The following is a 24,660-nucleotide window of genomic DNA, read 5'->3' on the forward strand; positions in this document are numbered from 1 at the left end:
AGACTGTATTTTGCAGATGACTTATGTAAAGGAAAAGTAGCATACATACAGTGGATGACAGAATTGAGATGCAAAGATATTAAATGCTGGGGGTGGGTATGTGCGATGATCTGGGATTTAAAATGGATAGAAAGTTTAGAAAGTTAAGAATTTAAGTTTAAAACATAATAGTGTGAGAGTAAAAAATGGGGACTTTTTTTTTCTTTAATTGCAACTTGTATTTAAAAAGACTCTGATGATTGATAAATACCAAACTGAGGTTATTGTTGGCGAGAAAAGGATATGGACACTGAGAGATGCATAGGAGTTTTAAGCTTAGTGGTAATACTTCTTAAGCAGGGTGGTGTATCCGTGGGTGTTTGTAGTATATACCTTTTTGTCTGCCTTAAATATTTAATAAAATAAACGGACTCCAGAAGCTCTGGACCATACGTTCTGTAACCATGAGGATGTATCTTCAAGTGAAGTAGCAAATTAGTATCTGATGAAATCCTTCTGTTCATGGCACTTGACAGTCTATATCTGGGGTATTGTTTAGTCCTGAGTATCACTTTTGAAGAGGGACACCAGAGATGCATAAATACTAGGGTACATTTCAGAGATTATGGGTAGGGGAGCTAGTCCTATGACAATTAATTGGAGAAAATGGGTGTGTTTAGACCAGTGAAGAGGTGACTAAGGGGAAATGTGATGACTGCCTTCAGCCATTTAAGGAGCTGTCAGTATGTCTTTTTTGTTGCTCTTTTCCTATATTACTATCTTCTTTTTTTTTTTTTAAGAAATTTATTTATTTATTTTATTTTATTTTTTTTTAATTTCAATCATATTTTATTGAAGCATAGTTGATTTACAATTGTGTTTTAATTACTGCTGTATAGTAAAGTGACTCAGTTATACATATATATATACCTTCTTTTTTTTTTGTCTTTTTTTTTTTTAAACATCTTTATTGAAGTATAATTGCTTTACAATGGTGTGTTACTTTCTGCTTTATAACAAAGTGAATCAGTTATACATATACATATGTTCCTATGTCTCTTCCCTCTTGCATCTCCCTCCCTCCCACCCTCCCCATCCCACCCCTCTAGGTGGTCACAAAGCACTGAGCTGATCTCCCTGTGCTATGCGGCTGCTTCCCACTAGCTAGCTATTGTACATTTGGTAGTGTATATATGTCCATGACACTCTCTCACCCTGTCACATCTTACCCTTCCCCCTCCCCATATCCTCAAGTCCATTCTCTAGTAGGTCTGTGTCTTTATTCCCGTCTTGCCACTAGGTTCTTCATGGCCTTTTTTTTTTTTTCCTTAGATTCCATATATATGTGTTAGCATACTGTGTTTGTTTTTCTCTTTCTGACTTACTTCACTCTGTATGACAGACTCTAACTCCATCCACCTCATTACTATTTATTTATTTAAGTGTGTTGGGTCTTCATTGCTGCACGCGGGCTTTCTCTAGTTGTGGCGAGCGGGGGCTATTCTTTGTCGTGGTGCACGGGCTTCTCATTGCGGTGGCTTCTCTTGTTGCGGAGCACAGGCTCTAGGCGCGCAGGCTTCAGTAGTTGTGGCTCGCGGGCTCTAGAGCGCAGGCTCAGTAGTTGTGGCGCACGGGCTTAGTTGCTCCGTGGCGTGTGGGATCTTCCCAGACCAGGGCTCGAACCTGTGTCCCCTGCATTGGCAGGTGGATTCTTAACCACTGTGCCACCAGTGTTTGGTTCTTTTAAAAAAAATAAAATATTGTCTCTTTGTCAATATTCTCTACTTCGTGAGACATTGTGCTCATAAGTTTATTTCTTTAGATATGCTTTCCTTTAGTATTTTGAATATATTTATAATGGGGTATCCCACTCCCCAGGTTTTCCTTTGAAGGCTTTTGATTAGCCTCCTTTTAGCCCTACTTGGTAGTGCCACGTCAGGCAGCTGCACTGTTAAACAGTTGTCCCTTATTTTTTTGTGACAAATGCCCTGGATATAGGACAGAGTTAGATCTAAGTCAGATCAGATAAAGACAAGCCTCGAGAACAGAGCTTTCTAGCAAGCTGCCAGACAGGCCAAATAGTGACGGTTCTCTGGGGATGGTACTTTTGGAGAGCTATAAACCCATTTGGCCTCTCTGGGAGCTGCTAGATTGCTGGTTTTTTACAGCTGCTATAGTTGGAGGCTGTTGGTTTTCCAGGCTACTATGGAGCTAGAGGATGAGGATGGGATTAATGCAAGTGAAAACAATACAAAGGTTGCTATTCTTACCAAGATTCAGCCATTTTTCTTGAATAAATGCTTCTCAGAATGTTGCAAGCCTTTAGTTAATTTCTAGAGTTCTGAAAAAGTTGATTTTGACAATTTTTGGCAGTATTCTTGTTGGTTTTGTGGAGGAGCAGATTTTCGGAGATCTTCAACCTGTAGTCCCGGAAGCTAACTCCCTATCGGTATTTCTCAAATGAGGCACCCTTGTGTAATGAGAGTCTGTCATGCACATGCTGTGTGCTCTCTCTTTGTCTCATGTTCTCTCTTCTTGTCTGAGTATTTGATGTCTTGAAGTGGCCCCAAGGGAGTGTTAAGGAGCACAAGTTACCATGAACCGCTGGTCATGACTCTTACTTTATTAGAAGTGAGGCTCAGCCTTTGGGTGGATGGCAAGCAGCATGTGTTGCAGACCCCAGAGCGTGTTGATCTGCTGGGTCAGTTTCTCATTGTGCGGCAGTCTGCCCAGCTTTGTACATTATCCCATGATGAAGTAAATCCATCATTCCCCAAAGTTAGGGTTGGAGGACAAAGCACTAATAGCTAAAATGGCCATTTCCTCTGGATACTGTTGGGATTTGAAATTCAGTCCAGTCATAACATTAACTTCTCTATATCAGATCTTACCATTCTAGATAATTGCTTGAGTTTTCTGTTAAATAATTTTTTTAATCTACACATTTAAAATCTAAGTTTTTGCACATAGTATAAATCTGCATTTCTCATATGACCAGAAGTTTTGGGTTATGGATATTTTATTACAGCTCTTTACTTCAGAGGTCATTGGTCTCTAGCTCTGTAAGATGGAAATACAAGTGCTTATTGGTAAAAAGTAAAGAGATTCTGTTCTGAAAAGCTGTGTATGATTTTATATCTATTAACGTGTTACAGTGTGTATTTTATGCCTTTAAGTATTTGTGTATTTTTTTCTCTTTATATTTTATACATATATATGTATAAAATAATTTAACCAAGTAGTTTAAAATGTGATATTAGATGGTAGTACAACAATTTTGAAATCTTGAAAGATAAAACAGGAAACATTTGCTTGTATTTTTTTTCTCCTCAGAGTGTTTTGTTAATGAGACATTTTATACTGCCATAAACCCAGGGCAGTAATAAAGGTGTTGATTGATTTTTGGATGACAAGGGACTTCTCTAATTGCAGAATTTGACATTTGTGTCACTTCTGCTGTTTTAGGTGAGCAAGACGTGGAAGGTGATTGCAGAAGATGAAGTACTCTGGTACAGGCTGTGCCAGCAGGAAGGGCACCTTCCCGAGAGCAGCATCTCCGATTATTCTTGCTGGAAGCTCATCTTCCAAGAGTGCCGAGCCAAGGAACACATGTTAAGAACCAACTGGAAGGTAGGCAGTGGCCAATATCATTACCTGTAGGGGAATAGCCTGCAAGGACACAGGAATCCAAGCCTGGGATTAAACACCGAGTCCTTCCAATTTCATCCTGAGATTAACTGCCAGAAACAAAGAGAGGAGGAGTATGGTGAGCGTCCCTTCAGCTGTTGGTGACGTGTTGCCCAATAGAGTATCTGCCCTTGTCTTCAAGCACACTCTTTGGGAGCATCCCGTTGTCCTCTAGGAGAGGAGGGACGAGACTGAGGAGCCAGTCGCCTCACCTCTGATGGTCAGGGTCTTTGCGGTAGTGCTCAGTGCAGCCCCTGTTCACTGTCACCATCTCCCTGGATGGACCAAGAAAGCACCACCTGAATACAAAAGAGGGGCTGAAAATGCTATTTCCAGTAAATGTAAGAGGGAGATTATTAAGCGTCTCTAAGTACTGTCTTCTCTTCCCTCACATAACCTATTGGCTTGCTTCCATAACATTTATCACTTCAAAATTTCTACAGAAATATTAGATCACAGCTATGAATTTGCACAGAACAGTGTTTCTGTAGAAAATAACTGTCAAGAACAGTGTTATATAAAGCTGTTTAAGGCATGACGAGACAGCAGTGTGGTGCCCCTTTCTTCCCACCTGGGTAGCTGGATATTCAGTTGGAAGGAAGGGACAGAACTGTATTCTTTCCCCTCCTGTAAAGGTCAATCCTAATAGACTTTGAGATTAACAAGCTTTTGCTCATTACTGATAGTGACATATTGCCTATGTGCATGTCTGTCCCCAGTCACCTCATAACCTGATTAGTGACCGATACTCTTGATCTGGGCAGCGTCACAGTTCCTAGCAAAGTTAATAAGAGTAGTGTTCCTCTAACTCGGGTTTCTCAACCCCCAGCACTAGTGCCATCTGGGACCGATACTTTGCGGTGAGGGCTGTCCTGGGCATTGCAGGATCTTCCGCAGCATGTCCAGCCTCTCCCCAGTATATGCCAGAAGCATTCTCTTCCTCCCCGCAGCTCTGACAACCAAAAAGTCTTCAGACCAGTCCAATGTCCCCTGAGGGCAAAATCAGCCCTGGTTGAGAACCATCCTTCTAAAGAGGATTAGCATAGCCATCCTTAGGCCATGAAGACCCACCACTAGGTACAAATCCCGCTGGCCCCGCTCTGTGTATCCACTCCAGGTAATAAACTCGCGTGGAGGGCCCCCCTCGCCCTCTTGCCCATTTGCTTGGTTATGTCTGTGTGAAGGACATAAGTGAGAGCAGGCATTGGGTTTGCCAAAGCTGCTTAGACAGGCTGGGGGCCGGAAAGCAGAGGGTCTGACCCTGGCAGAAGGGGCCATAATTTAAGGAAAGCTTGAGAGTGAGGCATTTGCTAGGGCCTTTCTGTCCAGGAAGGGGGAATACTTTTGAGATTTGTGAGCATGAGAGCTGGAGATATTCCATGTACCCTGGCTCGAATTCATAAATGTCAGATTCTAAGAGAGAAAGCAGCAGCTGAGTTCTTTGTTTCCTCTTTGGTATTAGAAAGCTAGGGAGGGAAGCAGGTACACCCGCCTCATCCAGGCTGGAGGGGGCAGAAGTGAAGGTGTTTAGAGACCCGCCTCATAGCATCTGGCACTTAATGCCAGTGTACAGATTACATACAATTCAACTGAACGTCTGTTTTGTTGTTTTTCTCCAACAAGCCCAAAGCCATGTGTTTGATAAGTGCTCAATAAGAGGTCGTTGCTTGAATGAACTGGAGTCAAACTGCAGGGAGACTGGAGGGAAGGCTTCTCTTTGGAGTGTCTCGGGCCCATTTCCTGCACTGTTACCTGTGAGGACTACAGAAGAAAAATGTCAAATGACCATTCTTGCATTAACTGTAGTGATGGGATTCTTGTGATTCTAGAATGAAAGGAATTCTTACGAAAACATGAAAGGTAGTGCAGAGCAAGATGCTTTCCCTTTGTGTGCCTCTGCTTTCTCATCTCTAATGTGGAGCTGAGAGTAGCTGTGCTCTTTGAGCCATCGTGAGGATGACTGTCTAATGATATATCTAACACTCCTCCCACAGGGCGTGGCCTGTGTCTGCTGCTCAGTTAGCACTGGCCTTGGCACGCAGATGCTGTGGTTTGGTGCTATTCATGGTCAACCTCAGGATGGGTTGGGAAGGTGATTTGGTTTGGCATCTCCTAGGTTGGTGTTTGAGGAAGCTGAGAAGGGACCCCAGGGTTCTCAGTACTTCCACACAGGGGATGACCTGTGAATGCAGGAACTTACCTGGACCTGCAGTTCAGAGCCAGCGTGCAAATGATGTTCCTTTCCCTGGTGTTTGCATACACTCATTTCACTGTGGCATTCTAGGATCTCTCTAATCCAGAATACCAGTGTGGGGTTGGAGCCCTTGATGGGGAGGAAGCCACGTGACGAAACTTAGTGGAGGACATGAGCACACAGGCCCTCTCCTTTTCTTTCAATAGCTTGTCCCTCAAAAGAGCTTTGCTGTTCTTGTCATTTTGGCTGTGGCCCTCGAACAGATGATTCTCAAGTCCTGCCCTTCCATCCCCATGTCTCCACTAGCAGGACAGCCCCACTTGGATGTGTCCAGTTGTGTCCCTCAGCCTTGGACTTGGTCCTCAAGTTCAGTGAGATCACCATGCAGATCGTCTTGCAGAGTGCCTGGAGTACAGCTGCTTAATAAACGTTGGTTTTAATGGAACGGATGTCATCATCTGTCTCCTAATAATATAAATAGTAATAGTAACTACCATTTATTGAAAACCTGCTGTGTGCTAAGAACTGTGCTTGCCACTTACACACACTATTTCTAATCCTTGTGCTGGTACAGCAAAGTTGAAATTATGGATGGCTTGGTATTTTTTTTTTAATTGAAGTATATAGTTGACTTACAATATTGTTACAGGTGTACAGCAAAGCAATTCAGTTATGTGTATATATTTTTTGATGGCTTGGTATTCTTGAATACCTTTATTCATGCTTGCTTTTTGGCTTAACTGTCCTGCCCTTCCCAACATCCCACATGTAAATACTTTCTATTCTTCAAGATTCCCTTTATTTTAAAAATAATTATTTTATTTATATATATTTTGAATCAATAAATAAACAATCGTGATGCAGTAAATCAAAAGTCATAAAAGGGCATATACTGGAAAATACATCTCCCTCGCACCTCTCTCCACCTACCACCTAGTTCCCTCCTCAGGAGCAACTGTGTTACGGGTTTTAGGGTTTCCTTTAAATAACCATTTCCATGAACCTCTGACCTCTCAATCAGAAACAATGTCTTTTCTTTTCCCCATCCTGATTTTTATCTTGTTGTATATACTTTTTCATTTTATTCTGAGAGCATTTATAAGGGGTGTTAACAGGTAAAATACCATTAACTACTTTCTCTCCTCTGAACTGAACTTTTTAAATACACTTTATACATTTCTTCACTAGCAGCCCACTGCGGAGTAGAGTGGTTAACATCCTGTAATCCCCTCAAGGACGGGGGCAGCGTCTCGCACATCCCGTGCCCAGTAGTTTCATTCAGTGTGTTTGTAGCTCATAAATACATAGCTTAACATATTAGTTGTCTTTGTCCTTTCCAATGTCTTGATAACTATGGACACAGTCCATACCGTAAAAAATCTGCCATGAATGTAGTTGAGAGTGAAATGCTTTGTCTCCAGGCTATCCAGAGAATAGTATAAACTGCACCACCTTTTCTTATGCAGAATCGCAAAGGCGCCGTGAGTGAGCTGGAACACATTCCTGACGCAGTTTTATGTGATGTGCATTCTCACGATGGTGTTGTCATTGCTGGGTAAGCGAAAACAGTTTTTCAGTTAATATTCTTCATCCTAAGGTCTTTCACTTTTCATGGACCACCCTCTGCGTCCCAGCCACCTTATTCTCCCTTGGGAGTGCGTGCCTTCCCACTTACAGCCCTCGTGGAGATGGGCGGTCTCCATGACTCTATCCTCCAGTAGTTGAGAGCTCTGAAGCTAGTGGTGAGAAGCGAGTGGTGTGGAGCGGCTCTGTAATCCATTTGTGTCAATATATCTTTTGAGCTTTTAAATCACTCTTATGGCATGTTCTGTTAGATTTTCATTAAGGCAAACAGTTTGTATTTTATGAAGACAAAAAAGTCAAGCAAGAATAATAAGTGTTGGCAGAAACAGGTGCTGTTCTTGATCTCTTGTTCTGAAACCTTTATTATGAGGAAGGGCTGTGGCCACAGGTAATCTTCCTTCCCCACCACACAGTTTGTATTTGCAGTTAACTTGTCCTGAAATAGGCTTTTTGTTTGTCTCCATTGCCGAGAAATTTAATTTTAACTTCTGTAAATTCCTTTGGCTTCTGTTCCAAAAACCACTTTCATGAATTCTTCATATTTTATTACAGAGATGTTTTTATGTGTTTCTTTAAGGTATAATAAGAAGATAACTTTCTTCTTGGATTAACAAGATGTCTTGAACTAGAGTCTCACATTGTGTACTTAATGCCATAGAGACCAAGACACTTAAACTTCTGAGTCTGGATTGACTTCAGAGTGAGACACCCAAAAGAGGTTTCTACCTGGAGGAGCAAACTAAAACAAACCTTGGACTTAACAGCTTAGTAGTAGGAGAGCCTTTTTCTTTAAAGAAAACTCTTTCCTTCAGAAGCATTCCTTAATTGAAATTTCCAAGAGTCAGATTATTTTAATATTTTGTGGTCCGTAGTACCTATGTAAAAGTACTTTGCTTCAAACAAGATAAGCCTTAGGAGGAACACTTTCCATTAGCTTGTGTTTTACTGGCCATGATTTCGAGGCCAGTAAATACCCTTCTTGGGAGTGCTATAGAACTATTACTTTTAGAAAAATTAATGGAACAGAAATCTAGAATTTTGTCCATTCAGTTATCAGTGTGGCTCTAGGCTTCTGCCCCTCATTGCTCAAGTATGGGCCTGAGAGCTCATGCTAGGTAAGATCCTTTTCACCTGCTAATTCTGAGATTCCTCAATAACTCCCAAAGGGACTGGGATCATTCTAGCTTAAAGAGGTCTCCTGGTGTGTCAGAGGCCTTTGAGGACAGACCATTGAGATGGAACTGAGAGAGTCATAAAAGGAATTAGAAATAAGGGAGACGATTCTCGAAAGCCAATTATGAATTTCTTATCTGGACGTGGACCTCGCAAAAGGCAGCCTGGCCACTAGTCCAGATGCCAGTCCTTCTTTTCCTGCCTCTCCGTCCCCTCGAGGCCTGCTCAGCATTACAGATTATGCCAGCACAAAGCAAAGCGATGGCAGAGTTTAGTGGATCGATAAGATGAAACTTGATCTGTGGGTCAGAGAGGCTCCTCATGGCCCCTCTTTCTAAGAGAACCTTACGTTTATGGCCTAGCATCAGATACTTCAATCTTGCTTGTATATAGAGCATTTTGTGTTTATCATTAAAATTTTATCTGGTGGTTACGATGCTTGTTTTCTGGGTCAGGTCTTGAATCCCTTTTCATTTGAGACAGCGGTGTTTGTGGTTACCTCATTCCCAATCAATGTTGTATTCACCAGGCTTTCTGCAGTTATGTATCTCCAAGGAGCTTCTTAAAGAGACAGTGGCCATCTCACCATTTCCTTCTCTTTTACTTCTCTTGCATTTCTCCTATTTTTCTTATTCCCTTCCTTTTTCTCTATTTTTTTACACAAGTAGGATCTGTTCGGATGCTTAGTTTTTTTATATCTGCAGCTAACCGATGTGACATTTTTGCATTTAAACCTGTTAAATGTGTTTTATATAATTGATGAAGATTATGTTGCAGAATCTTGCCCCAGCTTCTTCCCAGCTTTTCAGTCCCTTTGTGTAAATGTTCCTGGTTTGGAGCTGCATTGCTTAGGCTTAGACTAATTTGTATCACACTTAACCTTAGCGCGAACCCAGTCTTGGTTCTGCCTTACTCTTCTGCGCATAGAACCAGGGCACCCTTCAAGTGCTCATTCACTCGGAAACTCAGACACACTCCAGTCCCCGTCCAGTGAAAGGACCTGGACGCCTCTTACCTGAGGCTTGTTTTTCCAGCAGAGGAAACAGACATTATTCTCAAAGCTTTTGATCTTTCACTCTTGTCCATGAGTGTTTGCTTCCCTTCCTATCTCATGGGTGATAGTTTTCCAATGACCTTTTCCTGATGTTTGGAGCCTTTGAAATTTGTTTCCAACCTCCCTTTTTCCTCATTACTCTTCCCAGGGCACCTTTGGTTTTTCCCCCCCACACTGTCCTAGTTACCTCTGACCATGTCTTTTTTTAACTTGAGATGCAATTTCCATACCATGAAATCCACCCTTTTTAATTGTGTAGGTCAGTGATTTTTAGTATATTCACAAGGTTGTGTAACTGCCCAACATTATCTAATTCTAGAACGTTTTCATTACCCCCAAAAGAAACCCAGTCCCCGTTTTTTCACGCCCAGCTCAAGCCTTGCCTCCTCCCACAGGTTCCATGGGGCGCTAGCCTACTAACCCTCATTGCTGCTCCACCCCAGCATCTATCCTCCTCACGCCTCCCGGAGGAGTGATTATCTGCAGCTTATAGGGCAGCTAATCACGCGGCCTTGAGGCTTCACCTAAACATTTTTGTCTTAACTTTACAGCCATGTATTTTTTTTTCAGTCAATTTGTAAACATCTTTTAAAACTAGAGGTGATATATAATATTTCATTAAATGCTCTGTAGTACTAATACATTTTTTTTAGTCTGAAAAAAAGCATTAACTTTTGATAGACTCCCTTCCCCCCACCTGTATACTACACGTTACGTGGGAAGCTGGAGGAATTCCTAATTTCTTTTGTCTGTTCTCCGATTTCTTAGTTTTTTTCAACTTAGAATCATACAACTTGAAACCCGGAAGGAACTTAGAGATTCTCTTCCGAAACGCTCATTCTGGGTGAGGTAGCTGAGGCTCAGCAAGGTCCGGGGAGTGGGGCTGGCACCCGTGCCCTGCCTACCCCGCGGTGCTTCTGCAGGGGGCGTGCATAGCGCCTGGGCCCCAGCGCTGCCTTCTCCAGCCCTCGCTCACTACTCTGACGGCTTGGCTATTATAGCATCGCTTTGGTTTCTTTTATGGCATGTATGGACCTTTCCTTTCTGTTAAAAATGAAAACAGTAGTAAAACCACATTGTCTTTGCAAAACTATTAGAAAGTGGAGAAGAGAAATCCATCTAAATCCCAGCATGCTACCACAATTCCTGTTGTGGTTTTTGGTGTGTACTGTTTATTTTTCTGCCTGTTTTTTAATACATATTTTAATTACTGGATTTAGGCGGATGGATTTTTATTTTTTCCAGATTAAGAAATTATTTTAGGGACTTCCCTGGCAGTCCAGTGGTTAAGACTCTGCGCTACCACTGCAGGGGGCACGGGTTCGATCCATGGGTGGGGAACTAGGATCCTGAATGCCGTGTGGCACAGCCAAAAAATTTAAAAAAAGAAATTATTTTAAAATGCCTTCATAATCCTCAACTCCTTTCCCATTGAACTTTTGCCTTGAAGTCTCTAAACCATCCCTCAAACCCCGTCTCCTGAGTGCACCTTCCTTTTTTTCGGTCAGTGCCACAAATAAAGATCAAGATCAAGAGTTTGATCTTGTTGACTGTAGTGTCTTAAAGTGGTGGGGGCCATGTATTAAGCATGTTTGTAACCTCAGAGCCTAACACCAGTCCCAGCACCGAGGAAACTTTGGGGAAGGTATGCATAGAAGGAAAACTCCTTGCACTGCTGAGACCCTGCACTCTCTGAGCCTCCTTACCGCATCTTTGACTTACCAAACTCTTATTCTGGCCCTTCCTCGTGCCTCTCTGTGGTGTCATGTGGCCACTTAGCAGTGACATGCAGCATCCCAGAAAATACCAGAAACAGTTGTTTTCTTTGCTGGTCAGGTAAGTGGAAGTTCCTTCAACGGTGACTAAGTATGTAATTCAGATACAACCTTTACTTTGATTTTTTCTGGCTAAAATTTCCCATTTCTTTAACCTGAGAATAACTTGTGCTGAGAAGCCACCAGTCTCTGCGATAAGCCACCTGTCTCTTTCTCTCAGAGCTCAGCCTCTGTGTTTTCTTTGTGATCTGGTAGAGTTCCTGAAATGCGGTGAGGTTTAGTGTGTGCCTTCCTTGGATTTAGAAGAAGAGATGTTATCTAGAAAGTTGGTTGATAATAAGTGATTAGGAAGCATGGTGTTTGTTTCTTTGTTTTTGTTTGTGGTGAGAGCTCCGAGAATTTTAGAATGTCTCTCAAATTATACGTTTATCATTGAGGGAAAAGACTAGAAGGGATGAGGCTATGACGGTATCCCCGTCCTGTTTTGTGAGGCCTAGACTGTCCTCTTTCTCCGCAGTTGCACTCTGGGAGTTAAGGGTGTTGAAAACAGATGACATCATGAGTTCAGAAGGTCACATTATAACCTGAGATGTAGGTCGAGGTATAATTTGCCAGGAATATATTCGCTTTACTGCCATCTAGTGAAGGAGAGCATCTCGGGTAAAACTTGCGGGAGAAAGTCAAGCGGGGGGCTCATTGGGAGCCTTGTGCCAGCTCTGCTAACCATTAAGCTATTAGCTCACGAGAAGCTTTTATCAGATGCCCAGGAGTATGGTGGTGTTTTGCAATAAAGTCCCTCCTCACTGTTACTTAAGATTCATAAGTCTGAAGCGTTTCAGTTTGCCTAAGAAAGCACACTATTCACATTAGAGGACCATTCCCTGCCCCCCCCCATGTTTTGGTTTTCAAAAACATCAAGCCCCCTCTTTGTGTCAAGGTTTTTTCAACACTCCTAAATGCCTCTCCTTCCGTTTTCTGCTGTGGTGATCTGCCTTTTTAGGGTGCAACTCCTGCCTTGACTGGAAGGAACAGTGACTGTGTATCCATGTTTCTTCTCTGTCAAGTGTGGTTGGAGGGAAAACTGGATCGTCTAATGTCACCAAGTGCTAGCTGTCTTCTTTCCCTGAAAAGTACTCAGTTGTCCTACTTGGTCTCCTGCATTTCCTCCATCACCGTTCCCTCTGAGACAAGTGACACCAAGCAAAACCGCCCACACGTCTCTAGCAGCCAAGTGACCTCTGGCTGTCGTTCTGGCTTTTATCCTTACTAGAGCTCTGTCTGTCACAACCTGGACAAAGTCGAGAGGGTTGCCAGTCTTATGTAGACATGAAGCAAGATTTTGAGCTTCCAGTTTATATATGTAAAATTTGGTGTCTGAATCTCTGGTTGGTTCACTTTGCCTATTGACGCTTTATTGGAATGTTATCATTGTTTGTAATTAAGAACTGTTGGAAAATAATAGTTCAGACATAGGCATGTGTCTAAGGTAACTTGAAATATCTTGCTTTTAGCCATTTTTTCTCCACTTTTCCCAGTAATTAAAAATGTGCCTTTGGGAGAAGACTCAAATCAATAGAATTAGAAATGAAAAAGGAGAAGTAACAACTGACACTGCAGAAATACAAACGATCATGAGAGATTACTACAAGCAACTCTATGCCAATAAAATGGACAACCTGGAAGAAATGGACAAATTCTTAGAAATGCACAACCTGCCGAGACTGAACCAGGAAGAAATAGAAAATATGAACAGACCAATCACAAGCACTGAAATTGAGACTGTGATTAAAAATCTTCCAACAAACAAAAGCCCAGGACCAGATGGCTTCACAGGCGAATTCTATCAAACATTTAGAGAAGAGCTAACACCTATCCTTCTCAAACTCTTCCAAAAAATTGCAGAGGGAGGAACACTCCCCAACTCATTCTACGAGGCCACCATCACCCTGATACCAAAACCAGACAGAGATGTCACAAAGAAAGAAAACTACAGGCCAATATCACTGATGAACATAGATGCAAAAATCCTCAACAAAATACTAGCAAACAGAATCCAACAGCACATTAAAAGGATCATACACCACGATCAAGTGGGGTTTATTCCAGGAATGCAAGGATTCTTCAATATACGCAAATCAATCAACGTGATACACCATATTAACAAACTGAAGGAGAAAAACCATATGATCATCTCAATAGATGCAGAGAAAGCTTTTGACAAAATTCAACACCCATTTATGATAAAAGCCCTGCAGAAAGTAGGCATAGAGGGAACTTTCCTCAACATAATAAAGGCCATATATGACAAACCCACAGCCAACATTGTCTTCAATGGTGAAAAACTGAAACCGTTTCCACTAAGATCAGGAACAAGACAAGGTTGCCCACTCTCACCACTATTATTCAACATAGTTTTGGACGTTTTAGCCACAGCAATCAGAGAAGAAAAAGAAATAAAAGGAATCCAAATCGGAAAAGAAGAAGTAAAGCTGTCACTGTTTGCAGATGACATGATACTATACATAGAGAATCCTAAAGATGCTACCAGAAAACTACTAGAGCTAATCAATGAATTTGGTAAAGTCGCAGGATACAAAATTAATGCACAGAAATCTCTTGCATTCCTATACACTAATGATGAAAAATCTGAAAGTGAAATTAAGAAAACACTCCCATTTACCATTGCAACAAAAAGAATAAAATATCTAGGAATAAACCTACCTAAGGAGACAAAAGACCTGTATGCAGAAAATTATAAGACACTGATGAAAGAAATTAAAGATGATACAAATAGATGGAGAGATATACCATGTTCTTGGATTGGAAGAATCAACATTGTGAAAATGACTCTACTACCCAAAGCAATCTACAGATTCAATGCAATCCCTATCAAACTACCACTGGCATTTTTCACAGAACTAGAACAAAAAATTTCACAATTTGTATGGAAACACAAAAGACCCCAAATAGCCAAAGCAATCTTGAGAATGAAAAATGGAGCTGGAGAAATTAGGCTCCCTGACTTCAGACTATACTACAAAGCTACAGTAATCAAGACAGTTTGGTACTGGCACAAAAACAGAAATATAGATCAATGGAACAGGATAGAAAGCCCAGAGATAAACCCATGCACATATGGTCACCTTATCTTTGATAAAGGAGGCAAGCATATACAGTGGAGAAAAGACAGCCTCTTCAATAAGTGGTGCTGGGAAAACTGGACAGGTACATGTAAAAGTATGAAATTAGAACACTCCCTAACACCATACACAAAAATAAACTCAAAATGGATTAAAGACCTAAATGTAAGGCCAGACACTATCAAACTCTTAGAGGAAAACATAGGCAGAACACTCTATGACATAAATCACAGCAAGATCCTTTCTGACCCAGCTCCTAGAGAAATGGAAATAAAAACAAAAATAAACAAATGGGACCTAATGAAACTTAAAAGCTTTTGCACAGCAAAGGAAACCATAAACAAGACCAAAAGACAACCCTCAGAATGGGAGAAAATATTTGCAAATGAAGCAACTGACAAAGGATTAATCTCCAAGATTTACAAGCAGCTCATGCAGCTCAATAACAAAAAAACAAACAACCCAATCCAAAAATGGGCAGGAGACCTAAATAGACATTTCTCCAAAGAAGATATACAGATTGCCAACAAACACATGAAAGAATGCTCAACATCATTAATCATTAGAGAAATGCAAATCAAAACTACAATGAGGTATCATCTTACACCAGTCAGAATGGCCATCATCAAAAAATCTAGAAACAGTAAATGCTGGAGAGGGTGTGGAGAAAAGGGAACCCTCTTGCACTGTTGGTTGGAATGTAAATTGATACAGCCACTATGGAGAACAGTATGGAGGTTCCTTAAAAAACTAAAAATAGAACTACCATACAACCCACCAATCCCACTACTGGGCATATACCCTGAGAAAACCATAATTCAAAAAGAGTCATGTACCAAAATGTTCATTGCAGCTCTATTTACAGTAGCAAGGACATGGAAGCAACCTAAGTGTCCATCATCAGATGAATGGATAAAGAAGATGTGGCACATATGTACAATGGAATATTACTCAGCCATAAAAAGATACGAAATGGAGTTATTTGTAGTGAGGTGGATGGAGTTAGAGTCTGTCATACAGAGTGAAGTAAGTCAGAAAGAGAAAAACAAATACAGTATGCTAATACATATGTATATGGAATCTAAGAAAAAAAAAAAGGTCATGAAGAACCTAGTGGCAAGATGGGAATAAAGACACAGACCTACTAGAGAATGGACTTGAGGATATGGGGAGAGGGAAGGGTAAGATGTGACAAAGAGAGAGAGTGGCATGGACATATCACTACCAAACGTAAAATAGATAGCTAGTGGGAAGCAACTGCATAGCACAGGGAGATCAGATCTGCTTTGTGACCACCTAGAGGTGTGGGATAGGGAGGGTGGGAGGGAGGGAGATGCAAGAGGGAAGAGATATGGGAACATATGTATATGTATAACTGATTTACTTTGTTATAAAGCAGAAACTAACACACCATTGTAAAACAATTATACTCCAATAAAGATGTTTAAAAAAAAAAAAGTGCCTTTGTATTGACCATGTACCATGCCAAAGTATGGCTTTGATCTGAAATAGTGTGTATTTGCCCGGAATTTTACAACACTTGCTATTCAGGAGCTAAGGACCTCAAGGATGGTGTTTATAATACTCTGCTAGCTTCATGTGAATGTATAAAAATGGATAATACCTAGGATTACTTTGAGGCTCTTGAGATGATAACAGATGCTTTGTAAATACAGATTGGTGATAAAAATTGCATTAGATAAATGTCGCCCCATATTTATACTTACTAAGGACTTGCTTTCTGTCTTTCTCCTTTTTAAAAAACTTTTCCTCTTGGCAGTTCCTTTCAACCTTGCGTTATATAGATTTCTGTCTTTCTCCTTTTTAAAAAACTTTTTCTCTTGGCAGTTCCTTTCAGCCTTGCGTTATATAGATTTTGTGCTGCTGCTTATTATAACATTGGATTGTTTCCCATAAGGAATTCGATCATTACCCGTTAGGGACCTCTTTTTATAAATACTTTTATTTATTTTTTTTCTGCTGTGAGGTATACATGCTTTTCTGGTAAATAAGTCTGAGGTAAGATATTGATAAGAGACCAGAGGAGAGCTTTACATTTATTATATCCTTAATGAAGGAGCTCCAGAATATCCTTAATAAATACTGGTGAACTCATGACTGCATTTATCCATCTCTGGTTCTCCAAGGAATAATGGGAAGGGCCACAGCTACAGTAACTCTGCATAATCATCATTGACTCTGACTCCATTGATTGTGATTAACCAAGATGTATGGAAAACAGTTTTAAGTGTGTAGTGCATGGATCTCGTAAGGTCCATTAAGATGTTCATTATTTTTCAATTGATGCATCTTAAGCTGCACTTGATGTTTGTAGTAGTGCATTTCCACAGAAAGACTGCACCGTGGGATTGAGTTCATTTTGTTAATTGCATAATACAACACAGTCATGTTTCACAGAAAACAGTAAATACTCTTGCTTTCATTGATTTGTAATCTTTGATATTACTAAAGAAAGTATGGAGTATGTGTGACTAGCTCCTAAAACCTCTGCGTGTTAAGGGCATAAACGTTTCTTGAAATGTGGGCACTGCACTTCTAGGGGGTCTCTGCCTAATTGCTTTGTAGGCTTTAAACCACTTCCATCTTCTGAGTTTAAGTCAGAATCGTTCATTCAGTATGTACTAAGCACAGATGAATACTGCAGACACATTCCTTGCTGAGGGGAGGGGTACACATCCCTTGCTCATAGGCCAAAGGGATACAGTTACAGGTGTTTACAGGACAGTGTGAGAGAGGTTAGGGTAGGGGAAGAGCGGACACCATAACACACTGACTGGGGAGAGGCACCTAGTGTAGGCTCCAAGTCAGGCGGGGTTTCTCCTGAGAAGTGACTTCTCAGTTGGGTCTGGAAGGGATGACTAGGAGTTGGCCAGGCAGAGTTTTTATTTATTTATTTATTTATTTATTTGGCTGCACCAGGTCTTAGTTGCGGCACGCAGGCTCCTTTAGTTGTGGCATTAGGGATCTAGTTCTCCGACCAGGGATCGAACCCGGGCCCCCTGCATTGGGAGCATGGAGTCTTAACCACTGGATCACCAGGGAAGTCCCCAGGCAGAGTTTTGTATGGAGTAAGGATGCAAGTGACTTGCATAGATTCTGTGGCTCCTCACTCCCAAACCAACGATGGGCATGAAAAATCCGTTACAGCATTTATTTTTCTGGTGAGTTGGATGGAATACAGCTTCAGAATCCTTCTCAACACAGGGCGGTAGGCAGCCACTACTGATTTATTGGATTTGACACACAAATGAAACCATTTGCTGTTCCTGGCCTGAGGCCTCATAACAAGGCTCCTTTTGGCTGCTGTGAGTACTTGATCAGAATAGACTTGTGACTTTGGGGATGGCTGAGGATGGTATGAGGATGGTCCTGTAGAGCGTGAAGTTTTACCAACCATCCCATATGTGCTCCCACATCACCTGTGAAGCATGTGTAGGCGGCACCTTTGCATCTGCCCAGTCCCACGCCCCTTGCCAGCATACTGAGCTTTTATGTTGTTGGCTTCTTGCCTTCCAGTTGAGCTATAGTGGTAGAATTGATGAGTTAGGGTCAGGGGCTATGTCCCACAAGCCTGAGTCACAGTATTGAAAACAGTAAATTCCTTATATTGCACTTAAATGGGGATGGTTCTTAAAAGCCGTATGTGTTTAAAGACACTCATCGGAGGAGGCAGAGTGACTTGTTGGCTAAAGCAGCAGTTAGAGAAAAGCCTGGGGATCCGGTTTGACCCCAGCTGTGCCACTAAAATGTTTCTTGTGACCTTGGGTAAGTCACTTAACCTTACTTCCAGATTCTTAAAACGGTGCCCCAGGTTGTTGTGAAGAGCCTTGAAAAAACTTTTTTTAGCAAATCACTGGCAGCTGGAAGCAAAATGGAACCATCCCCCCACAGCTCCCACCTGCTTGGCTCCTTAGACGAGGAGAAAGGTTCAGGGTTGTTTGCAGCTGTACAACATTTCTTCCATTTTCTTCAGGTCTCCTAGTCCAAATAAGTAGTCTGCTTATTGGAAATGTACTAGTTAATGAAAGCTCTTCAGTGGTAAGTCATTTTAAATTGGCAGTTGCTCTGGTGTGCCGAGCTTGAAAGAGGCTCTATTCCCATTCTTTCAACAAAAAATCAGCTGTGGTCTCTGACCTATTTATTTGGAGGTAAACTCAACCTTGCCAAGCATAAAAAAAGACTGGGGAAAGCATACAGCTTCACTGGTCCGTGCCGTGGGCCGGGACATCCTTACTCGTTTGGAAAAGGCTTCTTTCTTCCTTAGTTTTTCTTTAGTGTTCTTACATCAGCTAATATATTAGTCGCAGTTGTACTTTGCACAGACACTAAGTAGAGAGCCATCAACATTGGGGTCCAAAGGCTCACTGACAATGCAACTGTCATAGTGGTGTCTTAATTGGTTGAGTGTAATTGTCATTAGGCAGCCATAAAGACATCTGGAGCTCTGGAGAAAAATCAGCCCTTTTCCCTACCTCCCTTTCCTATCTGTTCTTGCTTCTCCTGGCCAACGTTATTAAGCGCTTTTAGATCACATTTAGAGTTTGGTCCAGGTCCCTCTGCCCCAACCAATGTTTTACCCTCATGAAAATGTCTGTTTCTTTAGCACGAGTTCATGAGCACAGTCTGAGCACCACTGCTGTGGTTGCTTTCATGTGTTAGATTTTAGAGCCTGTTGCTGAGTCATCAAGTAGTACCTGCTGAAAGAGGATATTTATTCTCTTTTCCCATCATAAAGGAGACACCGAGTCTTTTATATTTGTCTCGTGAGTTGTTTTGCAGCATTTATGCTATTATCATGCTCTTTGGCCATGAAGAATGGAGTTGATTTAAACGGATATATATGGAAAATTTCATGTTTACCAAAATAATTTAGCTTATTCCGTGTTTTATAGAGAGGTTTTAATCAGTTTGGAAGTAAATGCAAGAAGTCTGACGCATCTCGACGTGTGCGTTCCGGGTGTTTCACTGATCATTAGCACTAGAAGGTGGGCAGCAGAAAGAAAAGGAGATGCCACTCAAACGAGCTGGGGACCCCCTTCTTTCAGCTGTGTGTAAGGCACTGTGATGGAGGCTGTGGCATTGAGGTAGGGCGTTCACAAGGACTTCACGGTCAGGGTGAGGAGATGTGGGATGTAGCAGTGAACGCCATTTCTTCAGGTCCAAGGGCACAGTAGTTGAGTCAGAGAGGCTTCATGGAGGAGGAGGGCCTGGGCTAGGCCTTGAGACGTTGGTGGGCTTGAGTGAGGTAGGTGGTTCTCAATGTTGGTGGCACTTTGGGAAACACTGTTGTCTGGTTCCACCCCCAGAGAGTCAGATTTCATTGATCTGGTGTGCCCTTGGGTATTGGGAGTTTTAAAAGCATCCCAGGTGACTCTAATGTGTAGCCAAGGTTGACCCACCCAGCTGGGTCATGGGGAGGGAAGGGGCTCCAGAAAGGTGGAGCCAAGGTGCAGAGGCACCTATGGTGTGGAAGCCAGTGAATGGCAGGCCTGGCTAGAGGCCAGCTCATGCTAAGGAAGAGGAGAAAATGAGGCTGGAAGCGGGGTGGAGGCCAGTTTATGGAGAGTTCTCAGTGCCTGGCCGGTGGTTAAAGCTTCATTCAGTGTGGTGTTGAGGCCTCAGGATTTACAGAGGGCTTCCTAGGTGTCAAGTACTATTCTAGTTCTACTGTTCTGGTCACTGGATCAACATCAGTGAGCAAGACCCAACCCCTGACCTTAGAAGCTTGTGGGTTCGTAGGGGAGATGAACAGTCAGATGACTACACATGTACACACACAGTTGCCACAAGAGGAAAGTCTAGGCCGCTGTCATGGTAGATGATAAGGCTCGGGGTCTAGTGTGGAGGGCGAGGGAGAAAGGGAGCGAGATCCACGTAGTCAGGTATTTTTGAGGGCTGGCTGCAGGTGGGCAAGGCTCAGGAGTGAGGAGGCTGCCGTGGGGCGGCTGGGAGGTGATGAGGGAGCTGGAGCTGGTGGCAGCCTGGGAACGAGAAGAGCAGGAAGGGCGTGGTGGCTGCATGTATAGCAGTGTGGGTGGCGGGGCAAGGAGGTATTGGGGAGCCCCTCGGTTTTGTACCAGTGACCTGGGATGGATGCTGTCACTGACAGAATCAGGAACTTGCAACAGGCCAGTCTGGTTGTGGGCTGAGGCTTTTGGAGGAGAGCACGTATTTAATTTTAGGTGGGTGGAATTGCAGTGGGAAGCTGACAACCTCATGGAAGAAAAGGCTGGTCAGGAGCCTTTTAGATGTTAAAAGATGCTCCTCTCTGTGTGACCTCTGCCCTCCGTCTCTCCTCTTCCCCCGAAAGAGAGAGACAAATTGTATTTCATAGCTCACGGTTGTGTGGTTCAGCAGTTTTTCAAGTTTTGGTTTGGTTGTTGTTGCTTTACCTTGGAACTCCTTGTGTAAAGGGAGCTTGCGGATGGTGGAGCTCAGGCCGCCCAAATCCTGTCCTCTGTACCCACTAAGGGGGCACCTCAAAGGACCACGTGAAGATGGCTGGTGTGGTCCCATATACAGGTCATAAGAAACAGAATGACCAAGGCTGATGGAAAGGAAAGACATTTTCCTGGTTTGTGTACTTCTTTCTCTCAAAGTTCCTGAGTCCTCTGATCTCCTGAGTTCCCTCTGTCTTTCACTTACCTTCTCTGTATTTCTGAAAGATGTTGCCATCCTTCTTACCCTTCTTTTCTGAATTGGCTGGTTCCTTTCACATAGAATTTAACCTTAAGAATCTAATAATCATACACAGCCTAGAAATTCAACCATGTTATCTCTGTTGAGTGTCTCTGTTGCTAAGCATGTGGCCTTATTGCAGGGAATGCTCGAGTCATTTTTAGGGTGTCAGGGTGAGCCTGGTAGTTTTGGTGCAGTGCAGTGTGTGTTCTTATGGAGGTTTCCTCATTGAAGGTGATCTGGAGCACTGCCTGGAGGGTCTGGGAGCCAGCGGCCGTGCTTTGGCCGTGGCGATATCAATATCTGCCTTTGCTTGTGCATCGCCAGGTGTAATGACACTCACGGAGTGAGCGTTTCTATTTACTGGAGGATCAGTGGTCACACAGAGGCCCATCAGTCCAGTTTTAGAAAGCACGTCTCTCCTATTTGCCTCTTTACACTACGCATACACTCTCCAGGCACTGTCCTACAGGGAGAGTCCAGAGCGCTGACCTAGAGAATGTGTGTGACAGAATGGCCTTTGAATTCATAATGTATGTATTTGCTGTCAACTAATAATTTGAGGGAAACACTGCTACATTTAGTAAATGAAGCATTCCTGAATCAGAATATTCCCAGTTTCTTTATTAAGAAACCTCACATGAGAAATTCATCTGTAACTACTTCATAGATGAATCATGTTATAGACTTCAGTAACTAAATAAATCTTGGAGTTATCTTGTTCGATTCTACACTTGTAATGTGAGCTCAAAGAAGGAACTATGGCTTGGCCTCAGGAAGACTGAACACCTTTACAGTTGTCTGCCTGTCTCTGTGTTTGTGTGGGTTCATCATGAGACTCTTACCCTGTTTCTTTTTTTTTTTTAATCTTTATTGGAGTATAATTGCTTCACAATGCTATGTTAGTTTCTGTTGTACAACAAAGTGAATCAGCCATATGCATACATATATCCCCATATCCCCTCCCTCTTGAGCCTCCCTCTAGGTCGTCACAAAGCACCGAGCTGATCTCCCTGTACTCAGCCATAAAAAGAAATGAAATTGAGTTATTTGTAGTGAGGTGGGTAGACCTAGACTCTGTCATGCAGAGTGAAGTAAGAGAAAGAGAAAAACAAATACCGTATGCTAACGCATATATATGGAATCTTAAAAAAAAAAAAAAAAATGGTACTGATGAACCTAGTGGCAGGGCGGGAATAAAGATGTAGACATAGAGAATGGACTTGAGGACACAGGGCCAGAGGGGAGAGGTGGAAGCTGGGGTGAAGTGAGAGTAGCATCGATATACATACATTACCCCGTTTCTAACATGCTTTCCCACAGTTGCTTTACATGTTGAATCAAACCCCCTGTAGCAAATGTGCGGAACTTAGCGTAGATACCTCAGTGGCAGCCAGCGCACCACCTCATCATCTGACCATTCCATTATCGTCGGGGCCTGGTGTCTGAGCAGGTTCTGGCCCTGCCTTGGCTTTGATGGAGTGAGGCATTTGCTGGAGTGGCAGGAGTAATCGGAGAGAGTGAGTGCTCCTGTCCTCTAAGCGGGCAAAACCGGGGGGTGTCATACGTTTCGGCAAGAGCTTTTCACGAGAAGGCAGCGCTGTCTGGCGGCTAAAGGCAAGATTTAATTGTTTCAGCAAATCAATTAGTCTTTAGGGACTTTCATCAGTCAAATCTGATGCATGGATGAAGTATTAGAAAGCTTGTGCCTGTAAGACCATTAGTCCTTAGCAGTTCCCTCTCTGTCTTTCGCGCGTGCGCGTCTGTGTGTAAATAGTGTGGCTTCTACACATTTCTGCTAGTGGTCCCTTTACTGAGAGGACTTAAGGTAGCAGATTGGTTACAATAGTCAAAAAGGAAAAACAAGGAGATCTTGCTACCCAATTTTTTATTACAGTATTCTCATTTGAAATTGTCCCCATTGTGTTATGAGAACAGGAAACATGCTCTCGGCCTTTCTGTTACGGAGTTGCCATTTCCTCTTGTTGGAGTGACTCGTGTAAACAGTGTTGCAGCAGTGGCTCCACACCGGCCAGATCTGACTCCTCTGTCGTTTTAAGGCTCCCCCATTCTCTCCACGGTGGCCCTGCTCTTCACTCCCCATTTGGAACCAGGCGTGTCCTTCTTTTCCAGATATACATCAGGGGATGTGAGGGTGTGGGACACCCGCACCTGGGACTACACAGCCCCCTTCCTGGAATCGGACTATGAAGAGGATGAGCCTGGAATGCAGCCATATGTCTCCTTTGTGAGGATAAACAGCTCGCTGGCGGTAGCAGCTTATGAGGATGGTAAGTAACCACAACCCTCCTCCCTGTTAAGAGAAAAAAAAAAAAAGCTTGACAAAAATTAAGCAGCTGTGGCCGGCTCCACCCATAATCCCTCCATACATACATGTGGGCACACACATGTTCACACACACACCCTTTTTCTTGCCTTTATGTGAAGAAGTTGGCCAACAACCCTCAATGCATTAGTAGGCACTGGAACACAGCACCCTTTCAAACTGGTGTTTAATTCCTATTGGAACTGTAGGGCTGGGTTTTAGAGCCAGACACAAGGCTGGCCAAGCCATCTTAAGCAAATAACTTGTTTGGTGTTAAATATACTTGGCCTACTTTTCCTTTAGTCTCTGCTTGATCCAGAGGGAACAGTGAAAAGAGGATAGACATAGATAATCTATTGACAAATATGGAAATAGAAAAATAAAAGCAGGGCCTACCTTTTCCTGGCACTTACATACCATACGAGATAATTTATGGTAATATGTTGTCTCTATGGGACCAACAGAATTCTTTTTGTGTGTGGGCAACTGTGGATTTACAGAACTAGGTAAGAAGAGTGTAATAATTTTGATGGCCGTGATATTGTATCCTACCTCTCATGCTCCTAACTTCCATTACGTTGTAAAGTTTGAGTCTCCAAAAGCTTTGTCTCCCCACTTCCCGGAAAGTTGGATCACAAGATATTTCAGAATGTTAGCGTTCCTGTCATGGCATGGTTGCAAATCTTCAGAGGTAGCTCAGAGGGACAAAACTGTAGTAAAGGAGCTGATGGGGAATTTTATATCCATATGCCATTTAAGAAATAAAAATTAGAGCTGAAATATTAAATATTTTCATTTTATTACTTTAACAACATGAACTCTGTTTTTTTGGTTTGACATTAGTCGGGCACCATTGATGGATTTTCCTTTCAGCCTCTAGAAATTCAGCTAAGCTGTCTCTGGGGTATGTCATAGTTCGTGTATGTTTGTTAACATCCTGGATAGATAACATAAGAGCAGCTTGAGTGTGATTCCTATGTGCCAAATTATCAATGAGGTTTTTTTCAAACAACTATGCAGAGGTTGTAATACTTTTAAGTTAGAATCAT

At 42.4% G+C, this 24,660-nt stretch overlaps 1 protein-coding gene across 2 annotated transcripts in view; it reads left to right on the plus strand.

Moving 5' to 3' along the window:
* The window catches only part of FBXW8 (F-box and WD repeat domain containing 8), a 115,860-nt gene that overhangs the window by 24,122 nt on the left and 67,078 nt on the right, over positions 1 to 24,660 (plus strand). For both annotated transcript variants that reach the window (XM_061169834.1, XM_061169835.1), the window contains 3 exons: positions 3,445 to 3,609; positions 7,327 to 7,415; positions 23,419 to 23,576. In XM_061169834.1, the coding sequence (XP_061025817.1) occupies positions 3,445 to 3,609; positions 7,327 to 7,415; positions 23,419 to 23,576 (412 nt within the window). The remainder of the gene's footprint in view (positions 1 to 3,444; positions 3,610 to 7,326; positions 7,416 to 23,418; positions 23,577 to 24,660) is intronic.

Source organism: Eubalaena glacialis, chromosome 15 (assembly GCF_028564815.1).
Source record: "Eubalaena glacialis isolate mEubGla1 chromosome 15, mEubGla1.1.hap2.+ XY, whole genome shotgun sequence".
Classification (NCBI taxonomy): domain Eukaryota; kingdom Metazoa; phylum Chordata; class Mammalia; order Artiodactyla; family Balaenidae; genus Eubalaena; species Eubalaena glacialis.